The sequence below is a fragment of the Pinus tabuliformis genome, chromosome 7 (assembly GCF_031772625.1).
Source record: "Pinus tabuliformis cultivar Carrire ecotype Pingquan chromosome 7, CPIR1, whole genome shotgun sequence".
NCBI classification, from domain to species: Eukaryota; Viridiplantae; Streptophyta; class Pinopsida; order Pinales; family Pinaceae; genus Pinus; species Pinus tabuliformis.
Genome location: NC_142293.1, coordinates 1512488110 through 1512505056, shown reverse-complemented (window position 1 = coordinate 1512505056; position 16947 = coordinate 1512488110). Strand labels below are relative to the sequence as shown.

The 16947-nt window shown below is 39.6% G+C and overlaps 1 protein-coding gene across 4 annotated transcripts in view; it reads left to right on the top strand.

The window, feature by feature from the left end:
* Nucleotides 1-392: 392 nt before the first annotated feature.
* The window catches only part of LOC149253588 (SH3 domain-containing protein 2-like), a 259548-nt gene continuing 242993 nt past the window's right edge, over nt 393-16947 (top strand). The window contains exons 1-2 of one of the 4 annotated variants that reach the window (XM_089459975.1): nt 393-567; nt 719-864. In XM_089459975.1, coding sequence (XP_089316101.1) covers nt 805-864 — 60 coding nt within the window. In that variant the 5' untranslated portion in view covers nt 393-567; nt 719-804. The other 3 variants (XM_089459973.1, XM_089459972.1, XM_089459974.1) reach the window with 3 other exon arrangements.

Below are 16947 nucleotides of genomic sequence, written 5' to 3'. Positions count from 1 at the left end.
ATATAATGTAAATCTGTTTCTGAAAATCAAACAGTTACAAAATTTCCATATCCCATACCATAAAACTTAACAATCTACACATACATTAAACTTACCTAAAACTTGCCCTAAACCAACTTATCCAACATTAAATTAAAAAACATTATATCCCATTAAAAAATGTTATGGCATCGCAGACTAATAAAATTTGAACAATCTCCATGATTGTCTCACCCTCAATCTCTATCCATAAAATTTAAAGTTAAACTAAAGACAAAAATAACCCCACATATCATGTTGTTTATGTGACCAAGTTCTGCAAAACATTTCAACCATTAAAGACGGTGTGAATAATATGTTGAAGTTGTGTTTCCCTTTAAAACTAACGGTAAATAAATCCATAAATCAATTAGCATTTGCACTTACAAAGCAGAATCTTTCGATAACCTCCTCCAGTAATACCCTAAGAACTCCACGCCCACCATTTTTTTAGAACCCTGCCTGTCAAATTACGTTGTCCAATGTCTACGTGGACATCCAGCCTGTAGTTTGCACCGTTTTAATTATTGCCTCCCGGCAAGATCTCCGGTAGTACAGTGAATTTCTGGTATAGTATACTCAGATCTCATGTCCTAGGCCCACTGTTTGAGTCTAAAAGGCCATCCTTTCTGTTGCAGGGTTTCAAAATTATGTTAAATTTACTGAATGGATCTCCTTTGTAATCTCTGATAATAAGCAGGAATTCAAATAGGGCTCGAAATGAAGCTGTGATTAGCAGTGATGCGGAAGGCTAAGGGGTTTCTTTAACTGCCGGGGCAATTGAAAATGGATGCGATTCGCAAACAAGCCACCAAGCTGCGAGAGCAAGTCGCCAAGCAACAGCAGGTACACCTTCACAGGTTTTGCTATTTGATACTTTTTTTTGCTATATCTCGAATAGATTGCCATGGCTGGTTATTTTGAGCTGAATTTCTGTAATTCTGCTTCGTTATTGTGAGCTCTTCTCTCGCGTGAGTTCTTACACCTTAACTTGAATTTGGAATTGAAGTATCAAAGGTTTCCTCTGATCGATGGTCTATACAGAAGATTTGTATTGCATTAGGTGCTTACACCTGAACTTGAAATTGGAATTGAAGTATCAAAAGGTATCCTCTGATCGATGGTCTACGGATTGACAATTGACAATTGTAGTATCAAAGATATCAGAGGTTTTTTTTGTATGTTTACGGATGGACAGTTTTTGACTGCAGTAGTTCTTGTATTTTGTCTATGTCCTGAATGATGATGCAATTGCATTTTTTTTCTCATTTGGCCTCGTGCTGAATGTTTTTAGAGGGCAAAGCTCAGGGCTCAAAATTAACTATGTGTTTTTCAAGAACACCGTGGCTTGGGATGTCGCTTAAGAATTTTCAATCGTGGTTGTCTGTTCGCACCTATGATTTAACTAATAGTGGTCCGGTTGACCCGGGGTACTCTTGAAATCACTCTTCCCAAAGAATCCAACAGCATTACTCAAAGGGGGTGGTGGCGGGAGAAGAGTGATGAGAATCAAAAGTACATTAATCCACATTTGCACGACGCGTCATAACTGATGCCCAGCTATGAAAGGTTCGATGGCCGCAGTATGACTAGAGAAATGGTGGCGATTTGATCCTGCCATGGTGGCTTTGTATTGGCTGTCCACTCATCAAGATCCTTAAGGTGTAGGAATTTTTTGAATTCAAGCAACTGTTCCACTTCTTTTTCTGTTGATTTTATCATCGTCATCATCATCATCCTCCTAACTGGAATTTGCTTCAAGAAGCATGCCCAAGGTTGAGAACTGCATCTCATTACTCAAAAGGTGTGGTGGCGGGAGAAGAGTGCTGAGAATCAAAAGTTCATTAGTCCAAATCACTCTCCAAATCACTCTTCCCAAAGAATCCAACAGCATTACTCAAAAGGGGTGGTGGCGGGAGAAGAGTAATGAGACTCAAAAGCACATTAATCCACATTTGCACGACGCGTCATAGTTGATGCCCAGTTATGAAAGGTTCGATGGCCGCAGTAAGACTAGAGAAATGGTGGCAATTTGATCCTGCCATGGTGGCTTTGTATTGGCTGTCCACTCATCAAGATCCTTAAGGTGTAGGAATTTTTTGAATTCAAGCAAACTGGGCCACTTCTTTTTCCGTTGATTTTATCATCGTCGTCATCATCATCCTCCTAACTGGAATTTGCTTCAAGAAGCATGCCCAAGGTTGAAAGTTGCATCTCATTACTCAAAAGGTGTGGTGGCAGGAGAAGAGTGATGAGAATCAAAAGCTCATTAGTCCGCATTTGCACTATGCGTCATAGCTGGTGCTGAGCTGTGACAGGTGATGGCCACAGTATGACGAGAGAAATGGTGGCGATTTGATCTCGCCATGGTGGCGATTTGATCCCGCCATGGTGGCTTTGTATTGCCTGCCCCCTCATCAGGTTCCTTAAGGTGAATGCATTTTTTGAATTCTAGCAAACTGGTCCACTTCCTTTTCTGCTGATTTTATCATCATCATCCTCTTCCTCCTCTTAACTGGAATTTGCTTCAAAAAGTATACCCCAAGGTTGAAAGCTGCACCTCATAACACAGACTTGCACCCAAACTTGTTTCCTTCTACATGGTATTCAGATGGTGTTGTCCACCGTAGTGGATGACTTAATGCTTGATAAGTTTCAACCTCACAAATGTACCAAGTCACTATTGTTCTGTTGATTAAAATTGAAAAGAAGATATTTTAGATGACCCATTTGTTCCATTCTTACCAAAGGTTAGCTTAACCAAGGAAGCTCTTAAATTCATCCTATGGAGGCTTTGCATGTCAAAACTTGGTTACTGGATACGTTATGCTTTGCAATCTGTTTGCAATTTTTTTGAATTTTTATGTCAGGAAATAATTTTTCTTGGGCCATATGCCTTTTTCCCTAATTCGTTATTTGTTAGTTTAGGCAAATATCATATTTTGTAAGTTGTGACCTAGAATAACTGCACCGAAGGTGTAAAATACTAGGTTACAAGATTTGCTAAATTTCTGCATGTTATTTGCTTTTCTGCCCGAGTTCTGCTCTTAAGGAATGAATTTCCATAGTTTTGTCTGTCATTTGCTTAATTTGTTCCTTTTTCACTGTTTTGACATGTTGCTACCCACTCATACAATATATTGGCCACAGTATATCCAAAATTCAGATGCAACTTGTGGAAGAAGTTATGAACATGAAAGAAAAATTATAAGTAGATATTAATAGAACTAGAGAAATTAAGGATTGCGTGATGAAATATTTAACTTCCTTATTGCAAATATCTCCAATTTCTCCGAATGTTTCTGATTTCTCCCAAGTTTTTCAGGCTGCCAATTGGACTGATATTTTCTGAGTTTTTCAAGTACAAGTTAATTCTTGCTGATATTTTCTGATATTTCCCCCAATATGTCTGCTAAGTTTCTTTCTGGACCCTCAACAATATATTCCTGAAACGATATTTGCAACATTGCTCTTTACATTTTAACAAGAAGTCCAAGTTGATAAAATTATAGCATTTAGTGCATTGTTACCAGGTTTGCAGATCATACCTGTGAATCCCTGAGTTTGACTCTGCTTGGTCTTCAAACAAACAGTTTTGACTCTCAGGTGAGTCATAGTTGGGCTGACCTATAAAATCCCAGAAGCCTTGCGAAACTAGCACTTTTTCATATCTTTTTTGATGCTCTGCTCTTTCCTTCAATGAATGCTATCATGGGTGATTGAGAGGACAGCACATCGAAGCAGCCAGGGCATCTACAAACTCAACTAGGGCATCATAACAGAGGCAGTTTGCATTAGGCAACTATTTTGGACATTTATTTATATTCTGGATTGGACAGTCATAGAACAATCTGATATAAATGAAAATTTGTTGTTTTCATAAAAAATTTGGTACCTTTTCAATATTTTTGCACTTGCTGAGTATTTTCTGAATTTTTCCTGAGCTGAGTCAATCTCTCAGGTCTTATGGCTTGCGAAGTATTGCCCGAATCAAGTCTGGTAACATTGCTTTTGTTCTGATTTGTTACTTTTTAATTTAGGCAAATATTCTATTTTGTAAGTTGCGACCCAGTATACCTGCGCTGAAGGTGTAAAATACAAGGTTACAAGCTTTGCTAAGTTTCTGCATGTTGTTTTAACTTTTCTTATTTCTGTGAGTTCTGGTTTTGGGAAATGGGTTTCTATGGATTATTTGTCATTTGCTTAATTTGTCCTTTTTTGCTGGTTTGATAAGAATTGTATGTTGAGAATATACTCATTCAATGCATTTGGCATAGTACTGAGAATTCAAGCACAACTTGTTGAAGAAACTGTGAGCATGAAAGATATTTAACCTCCTTCCTGGTGTCTTAATGTGATTTACAAGTGGCATTCGACCAAGGCTAAGAATGCTTGTACATGTGAAAGAGATCCAATTGCTCAAAGTGTGAGGCAAAGATGAGGATCCAAAAAATAAAAGGAAGAAGAATCTCAGCATATCGCCTTCTTAGCCTTGGTCATTTGTCAAATGACTAGCATTGAATCTCCAAAAACTAATAAGCTGGTAATTTTTTTTGCATTAGCTATTTCCAAACCTTTCCATAAAGGGAGATATTCAACTTGATTGTTGGTCACTAGACCAAGTCCCCATGCATATTGCGATACAATTTTTCCGTCAGGGCTAAATAAAACCCCTTCCCGCTGCTGCCTGCCCCTCATCAGTAGATATTATTAAAACTAGAAAAATTAATGATTACTTGATGAAATATTTAACCTCCTTGCATCTTCACAAGAAGGCCCAAGTTAATAAAATTATATTGTTAGTGTTCTTCAGTTAAAAAAACATGTCAAAAGTAGAAGCCAATAAGTTGATAATGCATTTTTGTCTCTCTCTCAATAAAACTAGAAAAATTAAGGATTTTGATGAAATATTTAACCTCCTTACGTCTTTACAAGAAGCTCAAAGTTGAAAATTACAGTGTAGTTAAAATATATTAATGTGAATTGGTAAAGTAGAAGCTAATAAGTTGATATTGTATGTTTATCTCTCCCTTTTAATTCTTTTGAAATTTTAAGATTTTGATCAGCAGACTTCTCTGCTAGTATTGGCAATCTTTTGTTGTGTTCTTCAGTTATGAAAATAACTGGAGATTTGTGACAGGTATGGTCACACTTTCTTGCTATGTCTGGTGTTGAAGGAAATGTAACTAGGTTCAGTTTTCATTATGACTTGTAATTATGATATTATGTAAAAGAAGAAACAAATTATTATTATTCCTTGCATCATGGGTTTCATGAGCAAGATGTGTTTACCATAGGTCAAAGACTTCTTCTTGATGTCTTTAGGATTTTATGTCTCATCATAAGTATTATAAAAGTCATAAGGTCAAAGGTCTACGCTCCAAGAACAAGTGTCACTATCCTTGTGCAAGTCGGCTAAATAAAAGACAGTGATCTCCTTGATGATATGTCGGCCTAGCTTTAAGGCACTCATGTCGGCCTAATGTACCATCGTTGATCTATATGTATATATAAGGAGTGACGTTGTGTCAAATAAACAAGTCTTCGGATATATAAGGAGTGACATTGTGTCAAATAAACAAGTCTTCGGATATATAAGGAGTGACGTTGTGTCAAATAAACAAGTCTTCGGATCATTCATAATACAGTCAGCGAAGAAGATACACATACATAGTGATCAAGGGTAATATCTCGGTGAAGTCTGCCTACTATACATATACATCGTGTCAAGCTCTCGGAAGTCTAAACAGAACTCTCGGAGGTCTATATCTATACACAGTGATAACTCTCGGAAGTCTGAACATAACTCTTGAAGGACTATATATATATACACACAGTGACTGCTCTCGGTATAGCTCTCGGTGGTGGCCTGTCCTATCATTATCATAACAGTGAAGAGCATGAAGGACTGTCTCAAGACAGTGACATGAACGAAGTAACTTATTCCTGAGCGAAGAACTGTGGCAGCCGAGGAAGGAGCCGAGAACTGTGACTAGACAACGAAGGTATAAGGAGACCGAGAACTGAAGGAGTACAGTGACATCAAGTCTATAGACTGTGGATTGAAAGCTGAATAGTGCAGGGGATAGTGACAAGTATCTTGGAGGTAATCTTGAGTCAAATTTTGTCAAGGGTCTTGGTATTCATCAACTAAACATCTATAAGAAGAGATTGAAGGGTTTTCCTCTCAAGAGGAGAGGTTTTAGCCCTGGCTTGAAAGCCTAAACATTGTGTCACTGTCTTATTGTTTTGGTTGCTATTTGATGTACTGAACACACACAATAATAAGGATCTAAGACAATATAAGAAGATGTACACAAGTAGTAATCAAGTAAGAGAATCTGTAATAAAAAAAATGCTCTTAAATTCTCAATACTGTGTAGGCAAAGAAGAATGGGTACAAGTTTATTTACAAACTCCGATTTTCTGATTGGATTCAAACATGGGAACATAGGCTTAGGTTAAAGCTATATAAACTTTAGAAAATGCTTCTCACGATGATAAAATGTTGCGAATAACCATATTTTTCCCAAGTTTTTCATGTTACCTATTTTCTGAGTTTTTCAGGTCCAAGGTTATGCTTGCCGATATTTTCTGTTATTTTCCCAATATTTCTCATAAGTTTCTTTCCAGACCATTGGTGATTATAAAAAAATAAAAAAGATTCCCCCAAATGATATTTGCAACGTAAGTTTCATCAATTAGTCTAAAGTTTGGTTTTATCGTTACAAATCAATTATGGGTAGGTTTTATATGAATCGTCTACAATGGTTTACATGTTCTAGACCTTATAAATTTTGGTAGTGCAAGGTCACATCTACATGTGATTTTCCTTAGTTGGGAATTCCTTGTTTGCATGCAAAGCAAAGTACATAATCTTCATTGGCTTGGAGCCTGTTGTCAACACATCTTACTTATGTTTAATTGATAATTATATCCACCGAAGAAATTGAAATTATGGGGATGTACAAAACCCTGGTGATAAAGCTATTAATGGAGCATGTGCACATTAATCTAGCAATGAGCACTTTAAGTTACCATAAACAAGATTGAAAGCTAGTCATGAATGTCAATTATGAAATATGCCTTGAACTGTCTTCCTTGCTTGACTGTAATGTCTGCTAGTAATTGTCTAATTTGTATCTTGGGAGCACTAGTTGGAGTTAATCTCATCTACGGGTCATCTTTCCTTTCCCCTTTTATCAGTTTCTTTTTTAATCAACTGATTTATATCTTCTTCCTTGTAGCTGTAGATGCTTTGCTGATCTGTGAAAAGTTTTGTCAGATAACTACTCTGAAAGCCCCTTTTTGGCTGAATTCATCTTCATACCACAAGTGGAGGGTTGGGATAACTTAAATTACTTTTGCCAAGGTGCAGGCTAGGAAATTTGGAACATATTATGTCTTCAGATCTATTACTTCTATTAAAGAAATAAGAATGAATATACATATATATATTTTCTAAGATCTGCGTCATGAGAGCAGCTCTTACATCTGATCTGTCCTTTCAAAAGAAAGGAGCCCATTCTAGAACCTAGTCTTTATGCTCCTACTAGCACCGCAAAAACAAAATTGTAATTGCTTTTTACTCTTATGCTATGGCTCCTACATGTGCAAATATGCCAAAAAACAAACAAAATGAGACAACATGCTAGCATAGCTGTAACTCTGATCTTGGAGATTGATCTTCTGTCCTTGGCTCCTCCTGCTGTGGAGTTGCTGTTTTGTTCAAATCTAGAACTACTTGAGCAATTATTGGTCTTTCATTACTTGAGGAGGCCGGTTCCAGGGATCTCATCTCTATTGCCATCTGTAGAACTTCTATTTGTTGTCAGAGGCTATTGAGCTTGTCTTCATTCCTTTGCATAATGGACCTCTGATCTATGAGTAAGTCCATAACTGTTGAAAGGCTGGCAGCGGTCTGATATTAGGTCGGCCTCTTATTATTTTAGGTTCGCTGGGCCCCTAAGAGGCACCCATTCAACCCCCCTTTGAAGTCTATATAAGGGAGAGCCTTCCTCCTCATTTAGCACATCAAGTTTGTCTTGTCCATTTCTGATCCAGCGAATTTCAGAAGGAGAAAAGGAAGGCCGAATTTCAGGAGGGTTTGGGATTTCATTTTGTTCTTGGGTATTAGTTTGGCTATTATCTTGATACTGTTTCTGATTTATTGATGAACTATGAACTCTCTCTCTCATAAGGAAGGATTTCTGGGACCTGGGTTTTCCCCTTGTGGGTTTTGCGCTAGCCTCAGCCCTAATTTCTGTGTCTCTTGTCTCATGGTTTCATGGTTATTTTCCTACTGCTCTTTCATGTTTGATGGTTGAATTTTCTTCTATGTAACTGCTTAATGATATTGGATGAATGGTATGTAAAATTAAGTTTGGCTGATCCTTGGAAGTAGTTATCTGTGGATGAAATTTGTTTCTAGCTTGTGTCCTAGAAAATCATCAACCACTACGTCCACAAAATAGCTGTACCAGGAAAATCCACCAAGGGATCACTTCTTGCTGGCTCAATCACGAAGCCTGACCCTGAGATAGAATTGAACCTGTGGCCTCTCAATAGCAAAGGTGCTTTAATGACGGGGACTCGACCAATTGAGCTAACCTTCGAGGCTAACAGTAAAGGAGATATCAGTAAGGCCAGGATTTTGGATTACTTTTGCGAGAATTTCGGTGGAGCAACAAGATCTTTATTTAAGAGTTTCTTGTGATGTTTTTTCGGAGGCATTCTTTAGCAATTTTGAGACAAATTTAGGGCTTGAGTTAGGGCATAGGTTGCTCTTTTTTGTGTTGGCTCAGTTCAAATAGTGTTTGTTGGTAACAGCCCCGTATTAGGGCATCCAATCAGGCTGAGTTACTCTACTGTTCCAGACATAGACTGGTAGGTGTTAAGGGCATTGTAAATCGCTCAACAAAGACCTTAGGTCAAGCTCTTCCTCTGTAGTCCATAACCTTCAGGAAAAATTAATTTACAATTGGGTGGTTGTCAAGGTCGAGCCTTAGCCTAAGATTGTATGAGCATCAAGATATAGGGCACAATTTTAAAAGCCTTTGTTCAGGCCGAGCTTCAGGTCCAATATTGGTTGAATTGTGATGAAGTTTAGGGGATTTTGTTTTGGGTTATTTTGAGTTGTGGACTGTAGCAGAGAGCCTAGATTTGGGCACTGTTGCTAAGTCTTGATAGCTGAAAGAATAGTTGCAAAAAATGATAGTGTGTTGATAAGCCTTGTGTTTTCTAAGACCACATTTGGAACTAGTAGGAGTTGGTCATAGGGAAGACCAATGGCACATTTGTTTGTGCCTGTGGAAGTAGTTTAAGAACAAGAGTTGCAGTGACAACAAAATTGTGGATGGATGCAAGTAGTGAGTGTTCAATAACATTGTTGCAGTGAAAGTGCCATGATAGTGATTTGTTGAAGAGGATTGAGTATTGTTGTAAGTGGGCCATCTTCCCTGGTACGGGAGCCCATAGTCTTTATTCTTGTCTTTTATCTTACAGGTTTTACCCACCACCAATGGGTGACTCCTATAGGAGAAATTTTCTCCTAGATTTGTCTTCATCTAACAGCTAGCAGCCCCTTGCAACCACCTGATAGCTCGATGTGCTACTATTCTCCACCACCTGAGCCAACCATTGTGTGCCTTCTCATTTGTTATGATCATATGTTTGAAGGTGGGCCACTTAATCTCGAAGGTATGATTTTTCATTATGTAATTGGGTGTATATGCTTGCTTTTCTTGGGCACATTTGGGCATGGATTAAGAGGGGGATTCGACGTAAAGAAAATGATTTGACTGTACTCTTGTTCCTTTACCTCAACTGGGGGTTAATCCTATACCCTAGTCCAGTGGGATCTCCTTTATTGGCTACTAGCTTTAGGAGTGGCACTACATGCGAAACCATGTTTTTGGTTGCGTGGTCCTGCTTCGTGATGCCATATATCTCACTCCCCTCCGCTCATTACAAGCCCTTTTTCCCCATCTTGGTCCACATTTGTCCATTGGGTCCACAAGGTGTTAGCCTCCCCTTCCCCTTGTCCACACCTTGGGTCAGGCATGGAATGATGCCCGGAAGTTGATGCAGCTAAAAAGAAAGATAAAAGCATAATATCTCCACATACAACAGGAAATGTACAACAAAATGCAAAATATGGTCGGAACAACAAAATTTAGTGCGTGTACACAAGCCAAACATGAGCTCTACCCCCTATCATTATGACCATCGCCCATGTTTTGTAATACCCTAGATTCGAATTTCAGCAAGCATAGAATTACTTATAAAATTTGAAAAACAATAATGCATAAAACTGAAGCTGCACCTACCTGAACTGCTGGCTGTCTTCCGGTTTTGCTGCTGAACTGGCAATCCTGAACTGCTGGCTGATTTGATCCAATTTCGGGATGACCAATACCACCCTACCAGACAGAGCAACCTGGTTGCTCTATCCAGAGAAGCTCTCCACAGAGGCTCTCTGTCCCTCCGTGCCCAGAACTTAGATCACTCAAAGCTCTTCCACTGTAAAATCTCTTCTCTGGTTTCCTGCTAATGAGTCTTTTCTCCTCTCGTTTTTCCGCCCCTTGCTCCCGGGTCAGGCTTCTGCTATATACCCCCTCGCCTGGCGGTGGCCGCCCTCCCACTTGCAGCCACCGCCTCTCAGCATTGAAGTCTCTCGCGATATTTCTTGTAATAAATTTTCAGTAGGTAGGGAGGTCTTTATGAGTTCAGATATTTCTTATACGATCCATCATATGTGATATCTATATTGGCACGTTATTTCCATAAGTTCATAACTTTTAACTTATACATATATTCATAACATTTCTTTAATACATGGTAAAACATTTAATGATATTTCTTATAATATTTTATTTAATATATATTATAAACATTAAATGTTCTTTTTTTTACTTATAACATTTTTATCAAGTATTTTAATGATATATATATACTTATAACATTTCAAAATATGTTATAATCATTTTAATGATATATATATATATATATTTTTAAATTATATTTGTAAAGTCTGACTATATATCATAAAATTTAGTGTATATATATAGATATATTCATATATTATAAAGTTTAACATTTTTATTAATGGTTCAATTAGATGGGTTGTTACATACATTCCCCCTTCTGAAAACTTCGTCCCGAAGTTAGAGCTTTAGGTTCAAGGTTTTAACGGACATGCCCTTTCCTATCCAGCTTCTCAAGCTATTCAAACTCATCCTATCCTTCCTAATCTCTTCTGCTCCCATCCTATCCGTCCTCTACTAGAGTATGCCATGGCGTCAATTTACTGACCTAACCATTCATAACACAAAAGTAACAGCGTCGGCTATACCGACCTGATTCTCAGTAGGCATCCGGCAGTCATCATCACACGTCTAGGGGAGCGTGACTCGCACAGTCCTCCCATGACTCCAGGTTTCGGAGGATAAACGGTGGGTAACACCTCCACCCCTCCAGTAGAATCAGGGCTACTACCCTATCAAAGAATCACTTTGAGCTTTAACTGATCTGAGTTCTGTCATCACGTGGTCATCTCGAAAATTGGATCAATTATCTGCAATCGTAGTTTATCTGCAAGTTTACCTGCAATCTTATACTTACCCAGCATTTGTAAGATGTGCATCAGCATATTCGAAATAACTTATGTATTATCTACATATAACATAATTTTGTTTATTTTCTCATGCATGTATTCTGACTTTTCTATATGGTGTATTCACTTCCTGTCTTTTATTTCAGTTGCTCGTTTAGACATGCATAAAATAAAATAGATTTATATTGTTCAATTTCTACCAGAAGTAAATTCATTTGACGGTCTTAATCTTTACTTCAACATTTATAATTGAGTAATATAATCACATATATTGTTTTGGTATCCATGTACCAGTAGGAATTAAACACATATTATTTTGGTATCCACGTACCAGCAGGAATTTAAACGTGTATTATTTTGGTATCCATGTACCAGCAAGAATTTAAACATATATTATGCCGCAAAGTTTCATGTTTATCACTAATCATTCAAATGGTTTTTGTTCTCTGACAGAGGTGAAGTAAATATTATACTAAACATAGTGTAAAGTTCTTCAAAATGGACATAAACTAGGGTATCTCTGACATATGTCCTCTGTATTCTCCCAAGTCGCTGATCCAGGACTATACTTGTCCCACTGGACCTTAACTTGGTCCACCAGGCGGTTCCTCAGCTGTCGAACTCTACGTTCAAATATACGTAACGGTTCGACCGTTATGACTCCCTCGTCCGATACCTGCAATTCTTTCCACTGGATGTTATGAGATAGATCAACTACATAATGCCTTAATACAGAAACATGAAATACATTATGAATTCTATGCAGGTGAGGTGGCAGGGCAAGACGATAGGCAACAGGTCCAACTCTTTCCACGACTTTAAACGGTCCTATAAATCGGGGTGACAGCTTTGTCCCTTTTCCGAATCGAATAGTACTTTTATTTGGCTTGATGCGGGCGAAGACTTGGTCCCCTACTTCATACTTCCTATCAGATCGGTGAGCATCAGCATAACTCTTTTGTCTAGCCTGTGCTTCCTTTAACCGCTGTCTAATCTGTCTGACCTGCGCTTCCATTTCATGGATTAATTCCGGTCCTATTATCACTCGATCTTCTATCCTGTCCCAACTTAACGGTGTTCTGCACGGTCTGCCATATAAAGCTTCAAATGGAGGCATCCCAATTGAACTGTGGTAACTGTTGTTGTATGCGAATTCAACCAAGGGTAAATACTTTTCCCAGAGTGATTGCTGATCCATTACATACATTCGCAACATGTCTTCAAGTACTTGATTTACTCTTTCAGTTTGCCCATCAGTCTCAGGATGGTAGGCAGTGCTTAAATTTAGCTGAGTACCTAAGGCTGTCTGCATGCACGTCCAGAATCTGGAAGTGAATCGCGAATCTCTATCGGATATAATCTTCTTAGGTACTCCATGATATCTGATAATTTCGTTTATGAATACTCGAGCCACGTCAGCAACATCATAAGTATCTCTTACCGGAATAAAATGGGCGCTTTTTGTTAATTTATCCACCACTACCAGAATGGCATTGTGTCTCTGAGAAGTAAGAGGTAGTCCAGTGATAAAATCCATAGAGATGGTCTCCCATTTGGACATAGGTATGTCGTGGGGTTGTAAGAGACCCGCTGGGTGACAATGATCTGCCTTTACTTGCTGACATTCCATACATTTTGCTACAAATTGAGCGATATCACGCTTCATGCCTGCCCAAAAGAAGAGTTTCTTGGTATCCGCATACATTTTCCCTACTCCAGGATGAGCACAATATACGGCTTTGTGAGCTTCCCTGAGGATGGTCTCTCGAAGATCTTTATCATCAGGAATGTACATCCTTCCATGGAATCGCAAGATCCCATCACTTTCTAATTCATAACCCTCGAACTTAGATTCCTTTGCCTTAATCCCCTCAAGACTTGCCCTCACTTTTAAATACCAGCTGTCTTTTATAAGACGATCCAGCACTCGCTGTCTTAAGTCCACCTTAATGGGTATGAGAGAAAATATCCGGGGTCTCCTGCTTAAGGCATCGGCTACCACATTTTCCTTTCCCTTAATATATGATATTCCGAAGTCATACTCACTTAGGAATTCACTCCATCGCCTTTGCCTGGCATTTAAGTCTCTTTGGGTGAACAAATATTGTAGACTTTGATGGTCGCTTTTAAGTGTAAACTTTCGTCCCACCAGATAGTGTCTCCAGATCTTTAAAGCTAGCATTACAACGGCCAACTCTAAGTCGTGAGTGGCATAGAGTTCTTCATGAGGCTTTAGCTTTCTGGAAGCATAAGCTATCACTCCCATATCCTGCATCAACACTGCACCCAGCCCTTGCTTGGATGCATCCGTACATACCGTAAAGTCTTTGCCCATATCCGGGACTCTTAGGATTGGTGCACTGGTGAGTAGTCTTTTGAGTTCAGAGAATGCATTATTACATTCCTCGGTCCACTCATACTTAACACCTTTACACTGGAGGGTTGTGATTGGCTTCGCGATTTTGGAGAACCCTTCCACAAATCTCCGGTAATAACCTGCTAAGCCCATAAAGCTTCGTATCTCATGTGCATTTCTCGGTATTGGCCAATCCATGATCGCTTTTACCTTCTCAGGATCTACTGAGATTCCTTCACCTGATATGATGTGACCCAAATAATGAATCTTTTCCTGAAAGAAGGAACACTTGGACAATTTTCCATATAACTGACGTTCTCTAAGGCAGGCCAATACTAGCCGCAAGTGCTCCTTATGCTCTTCTTCATTCTTGGAATAGATGAGAATATCATCTAAAAAGACTTGTACAAATTTATCAAGATACTGACGGAAAACGCTGTTCATAAGATTCATGAATACGGCTGGCGCATTTGTTAACCCAAATGGTACCACAGTAAATTCATAGTGACCGAAACGTGTCCGGAATGCTGTCTTAGAGATATCATTTTCAGAAATCCTTAGCTGATGATACCCTGATCGAAGATCAATTTTTGAAAAGACAGAAGCTCCTTTCATCTGATCGAAAAGATCATCGATTCGCGGCATAGGGTATTGATTCTTTACTGTAGCTCGATTCAAGTCCCGATAGTCTACGCATAACCTTAAGGATCCATCTTTCTTCTTCACAAAAATTACAGGAGCGCCCCAAGGTGAGGTACTGGGCCGAATAAGCCCTATATCGAGTAGTTCCTTCAACTGGATTTGCAATTCCTGAAGTTCTGGAGCTGTCATTCTATAGGGTGTTTTAGAGATCGGTTGGGTACCTGGCTTTAATTCAATAGTGAGATCCAATTCTCTTACCGGGGGTAGTCCAGGTAGTTCTTTTGGAAATACATCCGGGAACTCGGCTAACACCGGATATTGTTCTAAGGATGGTCCCTTTTCCTGGCTTACTTCGTGAATTGCATAAGCCTGACAACCCTTCCTTAAACAACGCTTCACCTGCATTGCCGAAATGTAGCGCAAAGAAATTTCTCTCTTAATTCCTTGAATTTGGATTACTTCTCCCTCATCATTTAAGCCCAAAATCCTTTTTCCATAACAATCTACCCACGCTTGGTGAGCTTCCAGCCAATCCATACCTATGATAAGATCATACGTCCCTAGGGCGGTGACGTAGACTTTTAGTTTAGTCGAACAGACCCCTAGGTCAACTTTGCATTGGTCCACACTCAAGCCCACGGTTTGGAGTTCTCCTGAGGCCATTTCCACTTGGTGGAAATCATTTTGTCTACGAGCTGCCAGCCCACATTTGTTTAATGCATATGACGAAATGAAACTATCTGTGGCACCAGTATCAAATAAGATTTTGAGTTTTACACCATTGATAATACCTGAAGATTCCACTACAGTGGATTGATGGGCTGCTTGGTCGTGGTTGACTACTGCATGAATCCTATGATTACTTCGCTTGGCTGATATCGGCTCCCTCCCAGTGCTTTGCAATATGTCCGATGACGCTTCTGGGCAGTTACGCTGGAAATGCGGCCCCCCACATCCCCAACAATTGAGCTGCGCTGATCCTCTTGAATTAAGGTGTGAGTTTCTAGAGAACGAGCCGCGTCCTCCCATGTTGGTTCCTCTCGCACCCCTTCCTCTACCGGTAGTCCCTCGCGATGCCCATGGTCTGGTGCTGGACGATTTCGCAGCTATAGTGTTTATAGCCATGGGAACTCTTGTCCCCATACTTGGGGTAAACCTGTTACCGTAAGGTGGCCTCGAGCTACCTCCTCTGAAAATGTTCCGGGGAGCCTTCCCTGGAAACCCAGATTGAAAAGGCCCTGCTGGCCCCATATCCTTTTTGATTTCAAGGTGCTCTTCTGCATAACGGCTACATTCGACTGCCTCGGCTACAGATGATGGTTTCCACATACTTACCAAGGCTCTGATGCGAGGGTTTAACCCAAATATGAAGCGTTCAGCTTGACGTTCATCAGAGTCTAAGTAGGGAATGTATTTTACCAGCTCCATAAACCTTATTTCGTACTCTTCCACCGTTTTACTTCCCTGAATTAGTGTATGAAAGGCTCTGGCTTGCTGTTGTTGAAAATATGGAGGTAAATACTTCGCGCGGAACCTTTCCTCAAACAGATCCCAAGGAACGTTGTCTGATGTAAGGTGTAGCTACTTTTCCAGGTTTCCCCACCAAATCAGGGCACTTTCCTTTAGTTGAAACACGGCAATTTTTGTTTTTGCTGCAGGTGAATATTCTCTTAACCTAAAGCACCGGTTCATCCCTTCCAACCATGCCTCAGCGCGTTCACCAGCTCGACCTCCCGAAAACTCAGGGAGTCTAATTTTCTGAAGCTCTCTAGAGATGTCTTCTCTCGATCCTCTGGGCTCCAAATTATGTGGTTCCGCTGAACTGGTGGCTACATGCTGAATTTCCTCTTTGTTTTTAGCCTTAGTTGATTCCTTTAAAGTTTCCAACAAGGCCTCCAAAGAGTTCATTATCACGGTCAAATCTGGCTTTGGAGCGTTTGATGTTTACGGCTGCCTTGGTGGTGACGAGGGTGAGGGGGATGGTGAGGGCGACGGTGGCGGCATTAATGGTGATGATGCTGCCTGGTCACGTCGTCGTTGCTCATACGTCTTTACCATAGTAATGGTCCCTGAACACAAATAAAATGTATATATATAAAAAATATATATATACATCCAATTTTAACACACCAATTTCTTTGCATCTTCACATTTAAAACGGGTATAGTTTTGCTATTTTTACCCGCTAGGCGGATCTTACTGGTACCGAGGTCAAGGAGGGTGGTCACGCGACCTCCTTGTCCTAATGCAGGGTTTTCTAAAAAAAAGAATAATGCAGAAGTGCATGGTTATTAGCCCCCTAAGGTAAGACATCTAA